The sequence below is a fragment of the Camponotus floridanus genome, unplaced genomic scaffold (assembly GCF_003227725.1).
Source record: "Camponotus floridanus strain SB8 unplaced genomic scaffold, Cflo_v7.5 scaffold162, whole genome shotgun sequence".
Classification (NCBI taxonomy): Eukaryota; Metazoa; Arthropoda; class Insecta; order Hymenoptera; family Formicidae; genus Camponotus; species Camponotus floridanus.
Window position 1 is genome coordinate 145,505 of NW_020229284.1, and position 23,662 is coordinate 169,166.

At 34.1% G+C, this 23,662-nt stretch overlaps 2 protein-coding genes and 1 long non-coding RNA gene across 3 annotated transcripts; all 3 read left to right on the plus strand.

Moving 5' to 3' along the window:
- The first annotated feature begins 9,970 nt into the window (after nucleotides 1-9,970).
- LOC112637410 lies at nucleotides 9,971-10,913 on the plus strand. The gene is made up of 3 exons (XR_003122540.1): nucleotides 9,971-10,134; nucleotides 10,396-10,555; nucleotides 10,821-10,913. It is a non-coding gene; the product is annotated as an uncharacterized LOC112637410 (long non-coding RNA).
- A 3,227-nt stretch (nucleotides 10,914-14,140) lies between these two features.
- On the plus strand, nucleotides 14,141-17,117 carry LOC112637413. Its single transcript, XM_025407139.1, has 4 exons — nucleotides 14,141-14,187; nucleotides 14,662-15,035; nucleotides 15,340-15,901; nucleotides 17,096-17,117. Exons 1-4 carry the CDS (start codon nucleotides 14,141-14,143, stop codon nucleotides 17,115-17,117), a joined length of 1,005 nt encoding a protein of 334 aa, XP_025262924.1.
- A 2,038-nt stretch (nucleotides 17,118-19,155) lies between these two features.
- On the plus strand, nucleotides 19,156-20,046 carry LOC112637414. The gene has a single exon (XM_025407140.1). It carries the CDS (start codon nucleotides 19,156-19,158, stop codon nucleotides 20,044-20,046), a length of 891 nt encoding a protein of 296 aa, XP_025262925.1.
- Nucleotides 20,047-23,662: the final 3,616 nt, after the last annotated feature.

The following is a 23,662-nucleotide window of genomic DNA, read 5'->3' on the forward strand; positions in this document are numbered from 1 at the left end:
ATATAAAATATAATAAAAATGGTAAAATGTATACAATAAATATAGAATGGGCCCCTCCATCGCCCATTCCCGTGAGAACGCAACTAAAATATTTTATTTATTTAATTCGTCTCTCCGACATTTATAAGCGAAATTGAGCGCATTTTTTATTTGTCACTCTTACGAGTATTAAAATAGATCTTTTTATTGTGAAAGGATAACACTTGGAAAAGGCAACAGTTTATTGTTTTTTAAAATTTTATAGAAATGTTCTCTCATACATTTTACATCTATAGAATATTTCTCCTCGCAAGGATTGCCTCCTAAAGCTATAGTCGTGGCAAAAGCTGCAGCATAAATTCCACAACATATTCCATCAGGTTGAGTTTGAACTTTCTCAAAAATTATGTCATCTGAGTTTACTCTCGGATAACGACGATGTATATAATTTTTTTTTTAGCTACCAATTTATCGTATGTACAGTCGGGTAGACTATCATACACATGAAGTTTGGTGCCATCAAAGAAAATACATCTCCAGTGATTACTACAATTCCCTCCAATTATTTGTAAGCTTTTGTTACTATGACTAGCTACAATCATGTGAGGATATTCTAAATATAACACACTTTGTGTTTCGAAACAAGAAGTTTCTCTTATGATGCGCAAAAATAAATCCAACGATTCATCATTTAATTGACTTTCTATAGGCAAGACATTATTCTTGAGCACAGAGGGAGAAGCAAACGTCTCATCTAAGAATTTTCTTTGTCTTACCATATCGTCTTCAGTTATATTTCGTTTGTTTTTCGAGTAACTTATGATAATGCAGTCATCATCATCTTGTTCTTTTCTCGAAACAGTAGCAGCAGTCACTGCTGCTTCTATTGACGAAACGTTCGGTCTGAATTGTTTGTTATTTTTCATGCCATTTTCGCTTTCTATTAAACTTCGTATATTTATTCGACTAGCTATTTTTTTTGCTGCTGCTTCTTTAGCTTCAATAATATATCTTGGATTTCTGATAGGCATATGCCTATTGTGACGACTGTCCAAGATTTCTGGAAGCATACATTCATTATAGAAGCGTTTTAAGAAAGGCAGCATTTCATTTCTCCAAAAAATATTGTCTTTACTAATGTGTAACATTTTCATGCTTTTTGGAGTCCAAATAGCGAAAATACAATATTCTCGCTGTGTTATATTTAACTGACCTTGAATTTGATAATAATATCGGTGATTTCGATTCATTTTATCTGCATTTTTTTTATCAAAGATATTTTTTAAAGAAGTCATTGTCTGAATAGCTTCTTCTGCTGTTAAATTTTCAGCTGATAGAGGACATTTTATTTCAACCACACCATCTTCATCAATAAGTCCGTCTGGGGAAGCACCCAAATATGGATTTTCAGTATCGATAAATAGTCCGCAAGGTTTTATTTCTTTATTTAATTTTAAGGTCAATTCTTTCCTTGCTACTTTTTCATTGTCACGGCCATATTGCATGGCTGCGTTGTCAATGAACGAAGGATATAATATTGCTTTTACTGTCGCTGCGCAAGACGTTGTTGATCTCATGCGACATACTGTTCCAAAATTGGATGCCGTCAACATTTCTCGTCTCAATGATAACCATAATTCTGATGAACTTTGGTCTCTTGTATTCAGTTCAATTTTCTGCCAATTTATAGCATTTTCTGACAATTTTTCTAAATGGTTTTGCCGAAGTTGTTCGAATATATCAAATGGAAGATCTGGTTTTTGTGATTCCGGACCGTAATGACGGTCCATTCCTGACCCCGATTTGAATTTTTTTTGCCTTTCTTGGGTTTCTCGAGATTCTCTGGTTTTCGCAACTTTTATTTGTCGTCGTTTTTCCAGATTCTCAACGACAGGCGGAACAGTTTTACGCATGCTTTGATGCAATTCTGTAAGGATTTGTTGCGTATTGTATTGCACAACTGCTCCCGCAATTCGAGCATTGTAGGAGCCTCGTTTACCGAAATTAATGCGCTTTCCACCGATTTCTTTGCAGATTATCGAGTTAAACGATTCTGCAGGATTATTTGTGAAATTTAGTAACAAGCTGTCGGAATAACCGCTAAGATATATGATAGCGCTTTCTATTTTTTGATACAGACCATATAATTTTAAAGCTGGTACATAATTTTGTTTCGTTTCATTAGCATTCTCTTTGCATATATGACCTCGTGCTTCGCATCGTTTATGTTCGTCAAAAACATGGCTAGGAATGTTCAATATATCTTTTTGTAATTCTATAGCCTTACTGTGTTGAGGTGTTTGTTCTTCTTTTCTTCGCAGTTCAGCTATCTTTTCTATCTCTTTTCGGATATTCAAAATATTGTTTTTTACAACATTTCGCAATTGTACAAAGCCACACTGCCTTTGTGTTTTAGGCTGAGTTATCTCTGCCACAGCTTTCAACTTTTTGCATAAATTGCGAAGCAAATGATTTGTGCATTCTATTTTTTTTACTGTTATCATCTGTTCACAATACGGTCTGTTATCAAGAATAGTCTGATACACGCTACTGTCTCCATCGGCAATAACTGTTTTATAGATTAACCCATGCATTTCGAAGCTACATTTAAAACCTTCCGCGATAACATCGCTCTCAATGCTTGTAGAACTTGCGTCGCGATTAAAATTTTTATAGCATTTGTGAGCTCTTGGTTTGATACCTTTTCGCTCTGCCATATCACAGATTGCACAATATTTATTGCGGACACCAACGAAGAGAATCTTTTTCGTATGGTAACCAATTATAGCTCCAATACCGGAAAGCGAGTTATAAGCATTACCATATGATCTCTTCATCCAACTACCGTCTGCTACAACGGTTATGTATGGAATACCGTTAATAGTATCATTTCTTTCAAGAGCGAGTTGTTTTTCAACTTCGCCAGCCAATTTCATATTTTCCATGGCAGTTTTTTTAAAATCATCGACTAAATTCTCTCTATATGTAATATAAGTTGGCTCAGACATACAAGGAATATTAATGGCAGCACACAGCTCTTCTAACTGGGCATAACCAATTCCCATTGTAACAGTTCCTGCTACAGCAGCTGTATTAATGTCCAATAGTTCTGGTTTTGTGGGTTCTGACTAGATGTTAGCTTCATAATTGCACATTTGGCATTTGAAGAACAACTGCGTCATTAAACCACGGCGATGAGAATTTATGAGTTTCCAATCTTTAAATTGGCACTCTATTCCTCGCGCATGATTATCAAACGTTCTGTGAATTTCATTTCACATAAAAGAAATGTCAACAATGCGGCGGCCTTCGGGCATATTTTCCTGAATACGGTTTGTATCCAGGGGGCCATTATCGATAACAAAATTATCTTCACAAAGTTTGACATTTTGATATTCACACATACCTGCATTTGTAGTTGACTCCAGGCATTGCATTGTTTGGATACTAACTTTTGAATCCATCATATCGGAAGGAGAGTCTACCGATTTTTCGAAATCGATGGATTTATCGTTACTACCTTTCATGCGCCTGGAGTCATTTGTTTCTATCTGCTTCAATAACTGTCGCCTGCAAAAAAATTAATGGATTAATATTTTCTATAATATTGTTATAAAAATTACATATGTTACTTATTTTATCTCTTTATGTAATCCTAAAGATGATGTAATCCTAAATCTGTGAAAAATAAATGCAGTCCTTAGTTTATAAAATTATTACTGACAATAACTATGATACGATGATGTTTAGACAACATAAAAATAATTTTTTTCAAAAAATCAAAGCGTACATGCAAACAACGCATTACATTTTTTTAAAAAACCAGCACACGAATAGATCGCCTCTGGGATAAAGTATTGTTTTACAATCAAAGCGCAAATCGCTTCTGACAAGAAATATTTCTTGAAACAACCAGCTCACGAAGAGATCGCCTCTGGATATTTTTTTCATAACCAGCACACGAATAGATCGCCTCTGGGATAAAGTATTGTTTTACAATCAAAGCGCACATGCAAACCGCTTCTGGCAAGAAATATTTCTTGAAACAACCAGCTCACGAAAAGATCGCCTCTGGATATTTTTTTCATAACCAGCACACGAATAGATCGCCTCTGGGATAAAGTATTGTTTTACAATCAAAGCACACATGCAAACCGCTTCTGGCAAGAAATATTTCTTGAAACAACCAGCTCACGAAAAGATCGCCTCTAGCACTAATTACTACAAAAATTTATAACTATTATTACTACTATTATTAAAAAATTTACATATATAAAAAATATAATGATAAATATAAATATAAAGAAAAGGACTGCATTTTTATTTTTCAAAAATTGGTTCTTTTATCATAATTTGTGTACAGGGTGAGCCATCTGAATCTATCACCTTAAATATTTCCGTTCCCTTACATTTTACAAAAAAATATTTCAGACAAAAGTTGTATGGTTTCTAGAGGGACATAAGATGGTGCTATTAGTTTGACCTTGAAGAGTCACATGAAGGTTACGTGAAGGTCATTTTGAATTTCTTAAATGGAACACCCTATATATTTTTATATATTCTTGTAGCTTATCTTGAGAGCTTTCCAAAACACTGTAAATAAACATTTTTTCATCAAGTACTTTTCGAGTTTGAGGCTCGAAATAATTTCTTAATTTTACAGAAACCGTAAAATATCTAGTAAAATATTCATTTTTCGATTATCTTACCTTAATGCTTTTATGTACAAAATAATGAGACGAGTCAATTGGTGTAAAGAAAACATACAGTTGTTTCTAAGAAAAAATATGAAATTGCAATTAACAATTCCATATTTTCTCTTAGAAACAACTGTATGTTTTCTTTACACCAATTCACTCCTCTCATTATTTTGTACATAAAAGCATTAAGGTAAGATAATCGAAAAATGAATATTTTATTAGATATTTTACGGTTTATGTAAAATTAAGAAATGATTTCGAGCCTCAAACTCGAAAAGTACTTGATGAAAAAATGTTTATTTACAGTGTTTTGGAAAGCTCTCAAGATAAGCTACAAGAATATATAAAAATATATAGGGTATTCCATTTAAGAAATTCAAATTGACCTTCACGTAACCTTCATGTGACTCTCCAAAGTCAAACTAATGGCACCATCTTATGTCCCCCTAGAAACCATACAACTTTTGTCTGAAATATTTTCTTGTAAAATGTAAGGGAACGGAAATATTTGGGGTGATAGATTCAGATGGCTCACCCTGTATATATGTGTTTGTATATGTATGTGTATTTGTATGTGTATGCATATATACAAGGTGGAATTTAAAGAGTTACAAGCTATTGGTCTATATTCTGAATTCTTTTTGATTCATAAAGTGCCTCTAAAAGTGGCTCGTAACCAGTCAAAAGACTTATCCACTTAGCCAGCCTTCTAGAGGCACTTTTATTGATAAAAGAGAATTCAGAATATGGACCATTATCACTAAAAGTACACATTATAGCAAAAAATTTTTCAAACTAAAGTTTTGACTCTAAGAAAGATATAAGAAAAAGTAATTGTTTTGAATTTAGATAATTGTTTGAAGATTACATGAACGTCATCTTTAATTTCTTTAATGGTAAAACCTATTTATATTTTTTTGTACTTTACCTCGAGAGGTTTTGAAAACACTATAAGAAAATATTTTCCCATGCAGTACTTTTCAAATTATGAGGAATAATTTCTTTATGTTACATAAACTGAAAAATATCTCGTAAAATATTCATTTTTCGATGATCTTATTTTTGAGGTAAGAAAAACGTAAAATGAATATTTCTTGAGATATTTTTTAGTTTATGTAAAATTAAAAAATTATTTCAAGCCTCGTAACTCGAAAAATATTATATGAAAAAATACTTTATTATAGTGTTTTGAAATATTTTTTGTTATAATGTGTATTGAAACAGAACTTGTAACACTTTAAATGCTTAACCCTGCATATTAAAATATAACAATAATTATTAGCAATAATTCTAAATTTATTTAAATATAATTTTTTTCAGTTTTTATATACTAATTTGTATAAGTGTACAGTGTGTTTTAAAAATATGTTTTTGTAAATTTCAATTATTTAAAAAGAAGGCGAATTAAATTAAATTGTAATAAATAATTCGATAATTAAGCTACAAAAGGTGATTTTATAAAAATGCTCCCTCTCTCAATAATTAGTTTGAAGCGCTTCCAAAAAATAGTTAATAATTGTATATAAAACTTTAGCTGTAATTTATTATTTTCTTCAGTCACACACTTGAAGAATTTCAAAACATTAGATAATTCTAAAAATTTTTTAAGAACGCATTATTAAAAAAATAAAAAGCTACAGTTGAAATTCAACATATAATTATTTTTTTCATGGTTATCTCAAATCTACTATAGAGAAATAAACATTTTAAAAGTTCCTGCTTGTGATGTAATCCTTGAATAAAAATTTATATTTAATTTGAAAAAAATTGTTCACGAAACATCAATCTAAATCACCATGTATAAAAATAATAACATATATAACATATATATATATATATATATTTATATACATATATATATATCGATATGTCAAGTTAAATGGGACATCCTGTATATATATATATATATATATATATATATATATATATGTATATAAATATATATAAATATATATATATATATATATATATATATATATATATATATATATATACGTGTATATAGATTACATTTTCTTTTATTTTCAAGAAGACATAATACATGTAACCACATTTGTATATGTATCAATATATTATTATTATTATGCTTTTACTTTTTAAATAATGATATCTATATGTATTATTTTTCTTTTTTTCAGCGTATCAATGAGGCGGTGGGGCGTGCGATGAACAGGCAAAAAAAACGGGGGCATAATTACTCATATATGCCTCCTCCGCACTCAGGATTTGTGCCCATATCTGCGGCACAGGCAGGATACGTGCTTACGCCTCCTCCGCACTCAGGATATGTGCCGAATCCTCCGGCACACGCAGGATTTGTATCCACGACTCCGGCACACGCAGAATATGTGCCCACGACTCCGGCACACGCAGGATATGTGGCCACGGCTCCGACGCACGCAACATACGTCTCTGCGCCTCCGGCGCAGACAACATACATCTCTGCGCCTCCAACGCACGCAACATACGTCTCTGCGCCTCCGACACACGCAACGTACGGCTCCGCGCCTCCGACACACGCAACGTACGCCTCCGCGCCTCCGACACACGCAACGTACGCCTCCGCGCCTCCGACACACGCAACATACGTCTCTGCGCCTCCGACACACGCAACATACATACCTCTATAAAAAACAGTGAATACAAACACACAAATATGTATGTACACATGTACACATTTACACTTATGATTCATACTTATCTAATGAGAATTCTATTTTTCGTCATATGGAACACGTGTGTGCGCACGCACACACACACACACACACACACACACACACACACACACACACACACACACACACACACACACACACACACACACACACACACACACACACACACACACACACACACACACACACACACACACACACACACACACACACACACACACACACACACACACACACACACACACACACACACACACACACACACACACACACACACACACACACACACACACACACACACACACACACACACACACACACACACACACACACACACACACACACACACACACACACACACACACACACACACACACACACACACACACACACACACACACACACACACACACACACACACACACACACATACTTATATATTATATAAATGCATATTTATCTTTGTGTACATTTGTATGTGTACATTAAAAAAATATATATATAAATAAGAATAAATACAAAGTTAATTTTATATTGGTTTTATATTTCATTTACCTTTTTACTCCCATTTAGTTTTACATTCCTTTTATTTCCTTCATAAATGTATTCTTTTATAAAATTTTACTTAAATTGTAATTGCACTCTTGTATTTCTGTTCTCTCGATCATATGCCCATTTTTTTTCATTCGTTTACTACATCCGCCTTTTATCTTCATATTTACTTTCATGTTCATTCGAACTTCTCTCTCTCTTCTCTCTCTTATTTTCTCGGTAGTATATATTCTTACATGCGCTCATGTCATAACCTTTACTGTTTTTTTTTCTCATTTCTCTATATCAAAATAAGCTTTTTACATGTATGCATTGTTATTTTATAATTTAATATAAAATATTTAATTTGTCTCTCTTTCTCTCTTTTATTATAATGAATACACCATGTAATACAATTTATATATTATATATTGTTTACATTTGCAGTAAGAATAATATTTATGATAATTGATAAGAATTCATAACTATTTACCAAAAATAAAGTTTAATAGAATCAATTTACATCACAAATATGTATATAAAATCACTATTACAAATAATCTCAACATGTAATATATAATAATAATGAAATTTACAAGTTTTACTTAAAAAAAATTTTTTTTTGATAAATATAGACTATAATTCTTAAAAATTATAAATATATATTTATCTGCTATAAAAATCATAACTATCATCATTGTATAAAATGAATAATTGAAGTAAAATTGTATACGCTTATACAGGTTAAAATTTAAATTGATAAAGTCCATCAAATTTTATTTTTTGTAAATTGATTCTATATTCAACTTTATTGAATCTTGATTTGTAAATAGCTGCAAATTATGATCAATTGTCCTACACATTTTTCTTTCTGCAAATGTGAAATATATATATAAATTGGATGACATAGATATATTTATTATAACAAAATAGAGAGAAAGAGAGATAAATGTAATATTTCATATTTTGAAACTATATAATATATATATATATATATATATATATATATATATATATAAATGCATATATATAAAAAGTTTTTTTTGATATAGAATAATAAGAACCAAAAAATAGTAAAAATAACATGAGCGAATGTAAGAATATAATACCGAGCAAAAAAAAGAGAGAGAGAATGAGAGAGAGAGAGAGAGAGAGAGAGAGAGAGAGAGAGAGAGAGAGAGAGAGAGAGAGAGACGCAACATGTAATGTAAAGCATGAAGTTGAGCGATATGTACCCGCACAGCACCTTTCATTGTAAATATATATTAAATACGTAACAATATTGCATTTACATTGCATTTCATTTCATATCAAACATAATGTATTAAATACATAATTAGCGCAATAGATATAAAATATCCAAGTCAAAATATATATATATAACATGCAGGTATGTTGCGCATATTATATAAATATATAAATGTATCAAACACGTAGTTGATATATAGCGACAGATAATTATAAAAACGCATGCGCGCGTAGTCATATTTAATCGGTATGAGAGGTTTCCTAACCTTAAACAATTGTGATCTTAAATGTCAGCTGAGTTTTTGATAAATTTTTTTTTAATTAAGAGTGTTTCACGTAATATTGTGAAATTTTCACAAAATCAATCGTAGCTAGGAAATCCCTCTTCTTCACAATCACCTTTAAATTAAACAGTGAATCTAATTAAGGTAAGTTCTTATTTTGCAATAGAATAGATATGTAATTGCTGTACACAGTTAATGCGTATTTGATTACGTGTTTTATAGATACATAATAATAATTTTTATAATATGGATAAAAGAAATAACTGTGATATTTCTTCAAGACATAAGAGACGATTAGCACAAGAAGAAACGAAAAAAGATTATTTGTTACTAGAATCGTCAAGCAGTAATGTGACTGATTTTGATGGTCCATCTGTCGAATATATAAAAAAATGTCGAATAATGAAGATCAATTTCAGAAAGGTTAAATATATTAATATAAAAACTTTTTTAATGTAATATTTTTAAATATAACTCATGATATGCTAATTTTCAGTGTTGAAGGAAATTTTGAAAAAAGTTAACCGCATCTTAGTTGAAGTGACATACATCGACAAAAGGCTCAGTAGATTAGAAAATAAAGCAGACCACATTACAAGTAAAGAAATTAATATTAATAATGTCGAAGAAGATTTTGCTTTCAACACTATTTCTTCAATGGATGAATTACAACAGTTAGAAGAAAATTTAAAAAACGAAGAATTTTTCGTTAAAATGGTAAATGTTTATATTTTTACTTAATAATTATAATTATTATTAATAATTAATAATTATTATTTGATAATCAATTATATGAGCGATTATACATAATTGCATTTCATATATATATATATATATATATATATATATATATATATATATGTATATGTATATACACATATAACTTCACACATTTCATACTTATATTTTAATTATTTCTATTTTATAATATTATTTATATTTATATTTTAATTATTTATATATTTCAAATTATTTCAGAGAGACTTTTTGAAATTGAAAGGTGGAACAAACTTACAAGACAAGATAAAAAATATTTTCAGAACTTTAATAAAGGACGAAATATTAATGTTATTTAGCTGGAAAGGAGCTCGAGGAAAAAATGAATTCCGAAGTTTTAAGATTGTCAGTTTAATTATAGGTAAAAAATTTCAAAGCCATTTATTATCAATAATTATATAATTGTGGTTGTTTTTCGAAATTAACAATTTCTGCTAATTCCTTCTGTCTCTTTTGACACTATAATCATAATATGAAACAAGTATTCATTAATACTGCAAAAATCGTTATAGCATTGTATCAGAAATAGTTATACTACAGAATAGTTATATTGGAACAAAGCATAAATGAATATCGTTTGTGATGATAATGTATATAATATTATAAATTGATATATATATTTGTAGCTGTTGTTCGTTCATACGACGCATATTCAACCGAGCAAATAATTATAAAAATTATTATCAATTGGATCGTTCAAGCTCCTGCACGTGTTCGTAGAATTGGGTAAGTAAACATTATTTTTTTTAAATATTAATATTTATTAGAAAAATTGTATATATCAATTCAGAGTTTTTTTTAAGTAATTTGTTTCTAATAATGATGTTCATTTTTTTAAGTAATTTGTTTCTAATAATAATATTCAGATATGATATTCATTATGTTTTTCTATTCAAAGTAAACATATATATTCAAATGAATATTGAAAGATTATTGTACGTTTCTTATAATTATATTTTAGAAATTATTTTATTATATATTTCTTTATATGATATTTCTATATTTAATAATAATTATATTACCTTAAATATTAAATTTATTGATTATTTCAGAAACAAAGAAAGAAACCAAACTGATAATATTCAAGATCAACATCAAGAATGATATACAAAAAATGAAGATATAAATATTTTAAGAAAATCTGCATAATGAACATTAGAATTTTGTTTTATTTGTTATAATTAGATATTTTTCTTTTTATTTTTTATTAAACTATGTAACATACATGTATGTAACATATATATAACAAACAGCAGATGTTTCGTTCTTAATAAGTTTGAGCAATCATTAATATAAATATATAATTAATATAAATAATTATGCGTTGAACATTAAAAGTTTTTTTATAATTATATTTTAATGTTTATTAACAGTTTTCTATTCATGTTTATTAAAAATTTTTTATTATATGATGTTTTCTTAAGAACTAAAAAATATAATATACTATTTATGTAATAACACTTTGTACAAAATGTAAAACTATATATTTAATCTTTATATAAAAATAAAATTAAAAAGACTGAATGAGATATATATATGTGTTATATGCATTTCTTCAAACTTTTTATTTTATTTAGTTTTGGATCAAATAAAATATAAAATTTACAGTAATATAAATACTTTATATCATTAATATATTTCTAAATATTAACATCAAACATTTTAAAAATATAATTATATATAGTATCGGAACATTATTTTTATTACTTTAAACTTTATGTATATATATGTATATATATATATATATATATATATATATATATGTATGTGAATATATGTTCCTAACAGCACACATGTCCAAGGATCATCCAGAGAACAGCCAGAGGACATAAAACATTCTCTAGCTGTCCTCTGAATGTTTTTTGGACATGTGTGCTATTAGGAGACTTAAACAGTCAAAATACACAGTACATTGTAAACGCGTATTTGCAATATTATAGATACGTATCAAATGCATAATTCATGTATTTAACACATATCAAATTGTATATAGTCATATGTATGTGATATATAACGTAAATTACGTATCTATAGCGCGGACATTTATTGATATTAAAGATGTATCTGGTACATGATTTATACGTATTATTACGTATTTGCTATATAGTAATATTTCACATTTTATGTATCTGCTGTGTATCTGAAATATAAAGTGCTGTGCGGGTAGTGAGTGAAAAAAATAGACAGATTGAGCATATGATCAAGAAAACGAAATTAAAAATACGAGGGAGTGCAATCATGCGTATACGTATAAACTATTATCATAGGCAAAGAGAGAAAGAGAAAATACGATTTTATCTGTCCTCGTCGATAAAAGTTTAGATGACAGTACCATCTATCATGCTATTCGTCAACTAATTTTTTTTTCTTTTACTCTTTTATATCGATATTGTACATGCACGCACGTACACTAAACAGTTCGATCATTAATTTTTTTATATAAGCTTCTAAGATCATTTTTTTTACTTTTGTATTATTCTTTCATGTTATCCCAACTGCGAGCGCTGTGTCTTTTACACAGACAAACTGCAAAACTTATATATTAAAACAATATTGTTACGACGTGATGGAAGAAGTCGGTAACACTAATGTAATTAACACAGTTTTATGTAACTTTTCTTGGTTTTTTGCATTAAGTTATAGCTTCCGCACTTCGTTATTCTTAGAACTTTAATTGTGGAAAAGGATTTATCGATATGTGTAGCCAATAAAAAGAATAGTGATCGAACTGAATCTTCACATTTTGTCGGTAAAAAAGTCCACTTTAGGATCCCCTTAAATATAAAAGTATAGTATGTAGAACGATTCGTGTGTATGTATGCGTGAGTGTAGGTAAAGTGAAAATAAAAAATAGCAACAAAATAGTTCCAGGATAGTTCATAATAATCGATATAAATCACATACATAGATCTTATATATATATACGTATATACGTATACACATATAATTCAACATAGTTCTAAATTTGAAAAATAAGTATAATTTAATTGATAATAAGAATATTTTGAATAAGTATATTTTAATTTTAATAAATAATATTTAACATAAAGAAGAATTTCAAAATGAAAAAAAATAAATAAATTGGTATATAATTCGGCTCTATGTATTTAAACAACATAATAATTTAGTATCGAGCACTAAGAGCCCATAAACGCGGATGGCAATGCGTAAATTTTTTACGAACATTAATTGTTCGCGAAAAAATTTTTATAAGACATATGCACATATGCCAGGTTATAGATTCTCTTGGTTTGAGACTTCTATAACAACCCCTTTTTTTGAAAAAAATTTAAAAAATTTTTTCGCGAACAATTAATGTTCGTAAAAAATTTACGCATTGCCATCCGCGTTTATGGGCTCTTAGTGCTCGATACTAAATTATTATGTTGTTGAAAAAAAATAATCTTAATAAATAATATTTAATATAAATATGAATTTGAAAATGAAAAAACATAAATAATATTTAACATAAAGATGAATTTGAAAATGAAAAAATACTAATTATAATAAATAATATGTAAAATAAACATAAAAGAATAATTATAATAATAATAATTACAAGTATAATAATTACATTTTTTAAAAACAAAGTTTTGTTAATGTGACTTGTGCTTTGTACAAGATTATTATCTATGCCGACACTCTGATTACCAATACGTCGGCTAATTTGTATGTATATTTAAAATATCTCACGTTTAAACTAAATTAATTGTGCGTATTACGGTTCAAACCGAAAATTAGATGTAAATAATAATTTTTTGCAACTTATATATCTATTCCAGTGTATACTTGATAAGGACCACAACCATATGGTCGAAACGTCGTATTGAATAAATTATATTTCTGGCTAGTTTGGTCGACTACACAATTTCATTTAACCTTTTGTAAATTCGACTAGCGATATTAAGTTATTTACTAATTTCTAAATCCGCTCCTGGACCTAATTATGGAGCAAATTCGCACTGATGACTTCTTTCAACACATCTCTCAAAGGTTTGATAACAACTGTACAACACTGTTGAAAACATGGACAAACTGTAAAAAGAAGATCTGCACCGCGAAACAACAACTGACTTTTCTGATTCGGTGCAGAAGACACGATTTAATTCCTACGCACATTAAAAAATTGAAAATTAGTATTGCGTTCCACAGCAATAGCATTAAACGCAAGTTTAACCTTTTTATAAAAACAAATCAACACATGTTGTTAAATTTCGAGATTGAAGATCTTAACATCCATTTAAATTATTTACATGACAAAATTAAAAACATTGAAAAACGACTTTTTGAATGCCTACCACATGACATATTGACTACTTTTTTCGAATTAAATAAACATAGATTGACATCATTCAATTACAGTACAAAAAATAATTCAATTAAAAAATTTAACAACCTGGAACAAAAATATAACGAGCATCCGTTTTCAAACATTGACAAATCTAAGTGGTTCGTGAATATCAGCAGCAAGGACATACCGGACACTGTTTCTGATGTGTTAAGCTTGGGTGACAATTTTGCGTTACCCATTGAACAGAAACAAAAAAATGATCGCAACAATCTTGTTTTGGATGTTGTCAAGAATTTCGAAGTGCATAGTAATATTTTGCCAACAGATACTATTGAAACAACTAGAATTTCTATCTCTAACATCCTTCAGAGATTTCTTGACAACAATAAACGTACCAATTATTCAGATAGACGCATTTTGCAGTCTTACGCGGTCTCCAAGAGATATTTACGCGAAAATAAAGACATCATGGTCACGAGAGCTGACAAAGGTCAGATCACTGTCGTTATGGACAAGAGTGATTATTTCGACAAGATGGAATTGCTGCTGAGTGACACAGCCACTTACAGAGAATTAAAAAAGGATCCCTTGAAAAGATTAACTAATCTATTAAAAAATCAATGAGTTAGTCAAGTCTTGGCGTACGAGCGGTTTGATCGGTGAGTTGACATATAAAAACTTAAATTGCACGAACGGAAATTTACCGCGATGCTACGGGCTGCCGAAGATTCATAAAGATGGTTTTCCGTTGAGAATCATAGTATCTGCTTTGGGAAGCCCAGTATACAATATCTCGAGTTACATCCACGATATCCTATATAAATCGATAAGAAAACCAAATTCATATATCAAAGATGGTTGGTCCTTTGTCGAAATTATCAAGAACACTGATATTGACAAGGACAACATTATGGTTTCGTTGGATGTGGCTTCATTATTCACTAACGTCCCAAAAGATTTGGTAGTAAAGGCCATACGGAAACGCTGGGAAGATATTGCCAAGAACACAAAATTCAACCTTTCTCAATTTTTATTTGCAACGGAATTGATCTTGGATTCAACTTGTTTTGCATTTAACGGACGTTTTTATGAGCAGATCTTCGGCACCCCCATGGGCTCTCCACTTTCACCTATCTTAGCAGATATGGTAATGGAAGATTTGGAGATACAATGTCTAAACTCATTAGGTTTTACCGTTCCTACTTATTATACAAGATTTGTCGATGACGTTTTCGCAATAGTACCACGCGCAAAAATCAACGAGATCTTGACAAAGTTCAACAATTATCACGAGCGCTTAAGATTCACTTATGAGACTGAAGTTGACTCATCCATTAGCTTTTTGAATGTAAAAATTATTCGGTTCGATAATAGACTTATCACTAATTGGTTCCGGAAACCTACATGGTCAGGGAGGTATATAAACTATCATTCGAACCACCCACAAAAGTATAAAATTAATACTATTTATAATTTAATTGACCACGCGATCTTATTATCAAATGACGGCTTTAAACAAGACAACATAAAGCTAGTTTTTGACACGTTAATTAAGAACGGCTTTCCGGAACATTTTATACATAAACACATTAAAAAAAGACTCAACTTTTTAAATAATCGTGACCATAATGCTACAACTGACGTGAATCTTACTCGTTCTGATGTGACTCGGTTTATCACAATACCATACGTTGAAAATGTTAGTCAAGATTTATACCGTCTCCTGCGTAATAGAGGCTTTAAGGTCGTGTATAAGATAATAAAAAAACTAAATAATTTAATTACACGGGGTAAAGATCGCTTACACGATAATGATAAAACAGGCGTTGTATACAAATTAAATTGCAAGGATTGTAATTTAGCATATATCGGACAAACAAAAAGACATTTACGTACGCGAGTAAAAGAACACTGTAATAACATAAAATTACATGAAACTAATCATTCAGTAATTAGCAAGCATAGATTAGAATCTGGCCATGATTTTGATTGGATAAAACCGAACATCCTACACAACGAAAAGTATGTTCGCAAAAGAGAAATTGCTGAGATGTTTTTCATAAAGAGATTTGATAACTTAATCAACTTACAAAAAGACACAGAAAACTTAAACAACATTTATGACAAAATAATAAAGGTCATGTAGTTCCGTTTACTTATGATCGCGTTCAGTCTTTGACGAGGTCCCACACGGACTCATTGTTCTTAAAAATTGAATTTTAAAAACAAAGTTTTGTTAATGTGACTTGTGCTTTGTACAAGATTATTATCTATGCCGACGCTCTGATTACCAATACGTCGGCTAATTTGTATGTATATTTAAAATATCTCACGTTTAAACTAAATTAATTGTGCGTATTACGGTTCAAACCGAAAATTAGATGTAAATAATAATTTTTTGCAACTTATATATCTATTCCAGTGTATACTTGATAAGGACTACAACCATATGGTCGAAACGTCGTATTGAATAAATTATATTTCTGGCTAGTTTGGTCGACTACACAATTTCATTTAACCTTTTCTTTAATAATAATTACTATTCTTATTTTTATTCGAAATATTATAATTATTGATAATATTATTGATATTTAGTGTTTTTATATTTAGGAGATATAGAGACAAGGAATAGGGAGAAAAGAATATGCTTAGTGTAGCTTTACAATTATTTACACATAATATATTTATTCATATATTTCAATATTTAATAAAATACTAATATTACTTATAAAAGTAGCGCACTATACATTAAACACTAGCCATATATAAAATGTTTATTTTTTCATAATAAAGATTTAGAATTTTTAAAGAAAACAAAAAGATTGCAAAATATTACAAGTTATTATATAATAAGTACAGGTACAGTAAAAATCTTATTTCAGTTCTGTACAGGTACAGTAAAAATTATATTTAACTTTATAAGTAATTATAAGTTACATTAATAAGTAATTATAATTACTTATGAAATGAAATATAATTTTTACTGTACCTGTACAGAATAACGCACCATACATTAAACACTAGCCATATATAACATGTTTATTCTTTCATAATAAAGATTTATAATTTCTGAAGAAAACAAAAAGACTGCAAAATATTACAAGTTATTAAAAGTAATTATTATATAATTACTTACAATAACTTATAATTACTTATTTATATAACTTATAATTACTTATAAAATTAAATATAATTTTTACTGTATCTGCACAGAATAGTGCGTCGTACATTAAACACTAGCCATATATAACATGTTTGTTCTTTCATAATAAAGATTTATAATTTCTGAAGAAAACAAGAAGACTGCAAAATATTACAAGTTATTATATAATAAGTACAGGTACAGTAAAAATCTTATTTCAGTTCTGTACAGGTACAGTAAAAATTATATTTAACTTTATAAATAATTATAAGTTACATTAATAAGTAATTATAATTACTTATGAAATTAAATATAATTTTTACTGTATCTGCACAGAATAATGCACCGTACATTAAACACTAGCCATATATAACATGTTTGTTCTTTCATAATAAAGATTTATAATTTCTGAAGAAAACAAAAAGACTGCAAAATATTACAAGTTATTATATAATAAGTACAGGTACAGTAAAAATCTTATTTCAGTTCTGTACAGGTACAGTAAAAATTATATTTAACTTTATAAGTAATTATAAGTTACATTAATAAGTAATTATAATTACTTATGAAATTAAATATAATTTTTACTGTACCTGCACAGAATAGTGCACCGTACATTAAACACTAGCCATATATAACATGTTTATCCTTTCATAATAAAGATTTAGAATTTGTAATGAAAACAAAAAGACTGCATCAATTAAATACGACGGCGACAATGCAAAGAGCTACAATGACAGAGCCTATGTCATCAGGGGCGACGACGGCGACGACTATGAAAATATAAAAGAAAATGTACATACAAATATGAAAGTAAGTAACTGCATATTTAATTATTGCATACTTTTCTTTTTACTGCATGCAGATCATAGATATATTAACATAGACTGCTCATACGGTAGCGAAGAGTGTCCTCCTGAGAGAAAAAGATAGCATGAATTTATTTGTGCTTCTATCTGTAGGGACAATTGTCTCCTACTCCGCTCGTGTTACATACACACGCACATTTTCCACACATGTCCGAAATCCTACCAACTTTCTAATTCCCGCATGCATGCATCCGCTTTCACCTCAATAGAATTTACAACCCTTGCATGTTTCGCAGCCGTCCTCCGAGTCTATAGATTGCCATGTAACATTTGGCAAACACATGGTTTTTCCTTATGCAATTCATCCCTTGTAAAATTTCTCCTATTATAAAAAACCTTTCTCGGTTCATGCATGCGGAATCCAGATTTCCAGAGAGGAGTAACTTCCCGGCTTGCACAGAGTTCACATCACCCGATTGAACACGATACTACTGACTCGCTCGCGTACAGACACATCACGCTCACATCAGATATACTCATTTAACAATTGTATTATAAAAGAAACAAATACAGAATTATTATTTATTGCAACGTAGAGTCTTAGTTGTGACATACCCCACAAATTGGTGACCCCGACGTGATCTGAAATTTGTTGTTCTTGCGAATCGTGAGTGATCTGTGCCGTGCATCGTAGTGCTGGACGCTCCGAGTTTATCAGTATGGCGCACAACAACGCTAGTGGTGTCGCGAACCGCGAAACGGCGAACCCGTCACATTCGTCGTCGATCGATCGGGTATCAGTGAAAGTGCCATCATTCATACCCGCGGACCCGGAGTTGTGGTTCAGGATGCTGGAGGGCGGTTTCGCAGCTGCAGGAATAACGCAGAGCAGCACCAAATATGGCTACGTAATCACAGCCCTCGATCAAAGGTACGCTCTGGAGGTCCGCGACATACTTATGAGGGAAGAACAATCGTACGAACTCTTAAAAACCGAGCTGATCAAACGCCTTGGCTCTTCACGCGAGCAGAACACGCGTCGCCTGTTGGAGAACGAGCCTCTCGGAGATCGTAAACCGTCGCAGTTCCTCAGGCATCTTCGCGGTCTTGCCGGCAAGGAGTTCCCGGAGGACGTCTTGCAGACGCTCTGGCTGGGCCGTCTGCCTAGGCACGTCCAGGCCCTCCTCGCGGCGCATCGGGACCTCACGCTCGATAAGCGAGCCGATATCGCGGATTCCATCGCGGACTTGTACGGCCCGGCAGGTCTCATCGCCGAGACGTCAACCCCCGCACCTCAGCCTGCCCGAGCACACGGTGACGATCTGATTCGTGTAATGGCGGAGATGGTACGGAGGCTCGAGGCGATCGAGGTTAATACCCAAGGAGCGCGTCAGCCAACTAGCGGATCCTGCGAAGCCTGCGGAAGATCGCGCTCACGCTCTCCGTCGCGCTCGCGTTTCCGGTCGCGCTCGCGATCACGGAGCCAGCGTCCTGATGCAGCTGGCGAGATATGCTGGTACCATTGGCAATACGGCGACAAGGCAAGAAAGTGCGAAAAGCCGTGCAAGTACAGTGATAGATCTCCGGGAAACGAACAGGGCAGTCGCTAATGGCGGCCGACGACATCAGCCCCGCGATATCGCGCCGCCTCTTTGTCAGCGATCGATCCACCAAATTACTATTCTTAATTGATACGGGAGCCGACGTGTGCGTATTTCCACGCTCGCGCCTACCGGGACCTCGTACGAAATCAAGTTACGAGCTCTCCGCGGCTAACGACACAACAATCGCTACATACGGAACAGTAGCGCTAGCTCTGGACTTTGGACTGCGACGGCAATTCACCTGGAGGTTTGTCGTCGCCGCGGTCTCCAAGCCAATCATCGGTGCAGACTTCCTCGTGCACTACGGACTCTTGGTGGACATGAGGAACCAGCGGCTGTTGGACGCGACCACTCAACTCACCTCTCATGGAAGGGTGATTGAGTGTGACATTCCGAGTGTTAAGACCATTTCAGGCTCGTCGCGGTATCACGAACTCCTCCACCAATTCCCGGAGGTGACACGACCGGACGGAACCCCCAAGGCCGTAAGTCACTCGACGAGACATTACATCACCACCACACCAGGGCCGCCTGTCGCACAGAAGCCACGTCGACTTTCAACAGAGAAGTTGAAGGCGGCGAAGAAGGAATTCGAGGCCATGCTGCACCTGGGCATCGCTCGCCCGTCACAGAGCTCCTGGGCATCGCCCTTACACATGGTGCCGAAAAAAGGCGATGACTGGCGTCCTTGCGGAGATTATCGCGCCCTTAATGCGAGAACCTGCCCGGACCGATATCCCGTGAGACACATCCAGGATTTCTCCCAGTCACTTCATGGGAAAAACGTCTTTTCCACCGTCGATCTGGTACGAGCCTTCAATCAGATTCCTGTCGCGGAGGAGGACATTTCTAAGACAGCCATCACGACGCCTTTCGGTCTCTTCGAATTTGAGTACATGACCTTCGGGTTGCGTAATGCCGCACAGACTTTCCAGCGCTTCATTGACGAGGTGCTGCAAGGTCTGGAGTTCTGCTACGCATACATTGACGACATCCTCATCGCATCAACATCAGAAGCAGAACATCTAAAACACCTGAGGATTCTGTTCGAGCGGCTGAAGAAGTATGGAGTCGTCATCAACCCAGCTAAATGCGTATTCGGACAGCCCGAAGTCAAATTTCTCGGCTACCTTGTTTCCGGCGCAGGGACGCGCCCGTTACCGGAGAAGGTCGACGCCATACGGACCTATCCACGACCCGACACGGTGAAGAAATTACGTCAATTCTTGGGCATGTTGAATTTTTATCGAAGATTCTTGCCCAAGGCTGCAGAGACGCAAGCACCGCTTAACAACCTGCTGTCAGGCAATGTTAAAGGGAAGTCGCCAGTCAACTGGACGTCAACAACTATAGAGGCATTTGAAGCAAGCAAGGAATGCTTAGCCCAAGCAACCTTGCTAGCTCATCCCGAGCCCGACGCACCGCTCGCAATCTTCAGCGACGCGTCAGACTACGCAGTCGGAGCAGCCCTACAACAACGGATCGGAGACGCCTGGCAACCCCTGGAATTCTTTTCCAAGAAGCTAAGTCCTGCGGAAGCAAAATACGGAGCCTACGATCGGGAGTTACTTGCTGTTTACCTAGCAATCAAGCATTTCAGGCACACCGTGGAAGGACGATCATTCACAGTTTACACGGACCACAAACCTCTCGTCTATGCGTTCCACAAGAAGTCGGCCCAATGTTCACCTCGACAATTCAGACACCTGGACTTCATCGGACAATTCACCACCGATATCCGCCATGTTTCCGGGGAGGACAACGTAGTAGCAGACGCTCTGTCACGCGTAGAGGAAGTTGAGCATACGCTCGATTACGAAGCCTTGGCAGCAGCCCAACAACAAGACGAAGAGCTCCAGCGATATCTAGAGGAAGACTCCACCCTCTTAATAAAGAAGGTACGCATCCCCGGCACCGACGTTGCAGTTTTTTGCGACGTCTCAACACAGACAGCGCGGCCCTTCGTTCCTCAGGAGTTCAGGAAAGTCGCATTCGATTCGCTGCACCAGCTGTCCCACCCGGGAATCAACGCGACGGTCAAGCTCGTAACCCAGCGCTACGTATGGCCGTCGATCAAAGCTGATTGCAGACAATGGGCCCGCAGCTGCATCCAATGCCAACGCGCCAAGATCTCTCGCCATGTCTCATCACCTGTCGGTACATTCGCACCACCTTCTGCCAGGTTCGAGCATATACATATTGATATCGTAATCATGCCACCGTCTGAGGGATACCGATACTGCCTAACTATGGTAGACCGATACTCTCGCTGGCCAGAAGCTGTTCCCCTGCAGGATCAAGAAGCTGCAACTGTCGCACGTGCTCTCTACGACGGATGGATATCTCGGTTCGGCACGCCGTTGAGAATAACCACGGATCAAGGCAGACAATTCGAGTCGTATCTTTTCAAGCAATTAAATCACTTGTTAGGTACGACTCACCTGAGAACAACCGCATACCACCCTTCAGCCAACGGCATGGTTGAACGGCTGCACCGTCAACTAAAAGCAGCAATCATGTGCCAACAACAATGCCGATGGACACAGAGCCTTCCCACCGTCTTGCTGGGAATCCGCTCAGCTTGGAAAGAGGACCTGCAAGCCACGGCAGCCGACATGGTCTACGGACAGTCGCTACGCCTCCCGGGCGAGTTCTTAGGATCTCTCCACCGCGAAAACGCAGCGGACAACGTGTCAGATTTCATCAAGGAGCTACGCCAACATCTGAGGGAATTGAGACCGACGAAGATATCTCGCCACGGTACGGGGAAGACATTCATTTTCAAGGACCTTGCTACCTCGGAGGAAGTCTTTGTACGCCATGATGGTCTCAAACAGCCTCTGCAACAGCCGTATGACGGCCCGTACAAAGTCATCAAAAGGGCAGAAAAGACGTTCGTGGTTCGTATGAACGGCCGGGACGTTACGGTTTCCATCGACCGCCTTAAACCAGCGTACATCATGGCCAATGATCCAGTCGTCTCTCAGGATGGCAACAAGGAGGAGGACGTTCCAGCCCCTCCGAAAAGGGCACAGTAATTACAGACCTACCCGATACACAGAAACACACACATCTAAAATCAACACTAGAAAACTCGACCAAACACGTAACCAAGTCAGGTAGACGTGTCCGCTTTCCGGACCGGCTACAAGGAGGATTTTCGTAAATTCTTATATATCGTTAAACACTAGCAGGGGGGTACTGTAGGGACAATTGTCTCCTACTCCGCCCGTGTTACATACACACGCACATTTTCCACACATGTCCGAAATCCTACCAACTTTCTAATTCCCGCATGCATGCATCCGCTTTCACCTCAATAGAATTTACAACCCTTGCATGTTTCGCAGCCGTCCTCCGAGTCTATAGATTGCCATGTAACATTTGGCAAACACATGGTTTTTCCTTATGCAATTCATCCCTTGTAAAATTTCTCCTATTATAAAAAACCTTTCTCGGTTCATGCATGCGGAATCCAGATTTCCAGAGAGGAGTAACTTCCCGGCTTGCACAGAGTTCACATCACCCGATTGAACACGATACTACTGACTCGCTCGCGTACAGACACATCACGCTCACATCAGATATACTCATTTAACAATTGTATTATAAAAGAAACAAA

Coding starts and splice junctions, on each gene's coding strand:
- LOC112637414 (XM_025407140.1), top strand. CDS start 19,156: ATGGCGCACAACAACGCTAGTGGTGTCGCGAACCGCGAAACGGCGAAC.
- LOC112637413 (XM_025407139.1), top strand. CDS start 14,141: ATGGAGCAAATTCGCACTGATGACTTCTTTCAACACATCTCTCAAAG. Junction 15,036..15,339: donor CAAGATGGAATTGCTGCTGA/GTGACACAGCCA, acceptor CATATATCAAAG/ATGGTTGGTCCTTTGTCGAA. Junction 15,902..17,095: donor AAACCTACATGGTCAGGGAG/GTATATAAACTA, acceptor TTTTATATTTAG/GAGATATAGAGACAAGGAAT.